Here is a 1246-nt window from a genome sequence, read left to right on the forward strand (position 1 = left end):
AACAGCTGGGAGTGGGTGACAGAGATTGGTACATGGAGGTCTGGAATCCAGCACACCTTCTTGTGGGAGCAGAAGGGCGAAGGAAAGTGAGCCCGTGGGGAGGCAGAACACCACCTGTCCCCTGCATGGCTGTGCGGTAGGTGGACATGTGGCACGTTCTGCTGGCTGGCTGCTCTCATCTGTTTTCTCCTTCCACAGTAATAGGAATGTGGCCAGGCACAGGGATACACCGTATTTCCCACTCTCTCTTGTAGCCAGATGTGGCTGTGGGGCTGGTTGTCATGAACAGCACGTGAAAAGAAGTGATTTGCACCATGTCTGAGTCAAATCTTTTAGGAAATGGGCGTGTTTCTTCCAGGATCTCTCTCCCATTCCACTGGCTACATGCAGATGCCAGCAAGACCCCAGAGGAGATACAGAGGGCAAAGCCTGGGACCCGGAATGATCACATGGAAGAGACCCCCTCCTCTGGCCTCAAGACCTGCCTAGGACTGGCAGGTGAGTGCTATGGTCTGAATGTGTGTGTCATCCCCAAAGGCATATGCTGGAATCCTAACCTCCAAGGTGATGGCATTAGGAGGTGGGGCATTCTGGAAAATGATTAGGTCATGAGGGTGGACCCCTCGTGAACGGATTAGTGCCCATATAAAATAGGTTCCAGGGAGCTTCTTTCCCCCCTCCCACCATGTGAGGACACAGGTAGAAGGTGCCATCTGTAACCACAAAGCAAGGCTTCACCAGACAGCAAATCTGCCGATGCCTTCCCATCGGTACTTCGCAGACTCTGGAACTGTGAGAAATAAACTTCTGTTCTTTCTAAGCCACTTGGTCTATGATATTTGGTTATGGCCGCCCAAATGTAATAAAACATAAGAAATAGGCTCTGCTAGGCTGATTCATATGTGTTGGGATCTATTTGTTACACAAGCTAGCACAATCCGAAGTGCCACAATAGAGAACCAAGGGCAGTGGCCCCCTGCCATGTGACTCAGAAGTGAGAAATGACAGCCCCAGAAGGGGAGTCATTATCCTCTGATTGAGATGATGGAGACACTCACCTGCAGCTCTGCTGGTTGGTAGCTGTGCCTGTCACAGAGGGGGAGAATGACACTTCTCACTTTCATCACAACCCTCTGTCCCTAAAAGTCAAGGTCGGTTCATGGGAAGTGGGCCCTGACGCACCATGATGATGGACACTGTAGAAAACGAACTACTCATTTGTGACATATCATAGGAATCTGCTGGG

The 1246-nt window shown here is 50.7% G+C and overlaps 1 protein-coding gene across 1 annotated transcript in view; it reads left to right on the top strand.

Moving 5' to 3' along the window:
- Positions 1-314: 314 nt before the first annotated feature.
- Positions 315-1246, top strand: part of AMER2 (APC membrane recruitment protein 2) — a 12705-nt gene continuing 11773 nt past the window's right edge. The window contains exon 1 of the mRNA XM_008590029.1: positions 315-498. Within this exon, the coding sequence (XP_008588251.1) occupies positions 315-498 (184 nt within the window). The remainder of the gene's footprint in view (positions 499-1246) is intronic.

The sequence above is a fragment of the Galeopterus variegatus genome, unplaced genomic scaffold (genome assembly GCF_000696425.1).
Source record: "Galeopterus variegatus unplaced genomic scaffold, G_variegatus-3.0.2 Scaffold5815, whole genome shotgun sequence".
NCBI classification, from domain to species: domain Eukaryota; kingdom Metazoa; phylum Chordata; class Mammalia; order Dermoptera; family Cynocephalidae; genus Galeopterus; species Galeopterus variegatus.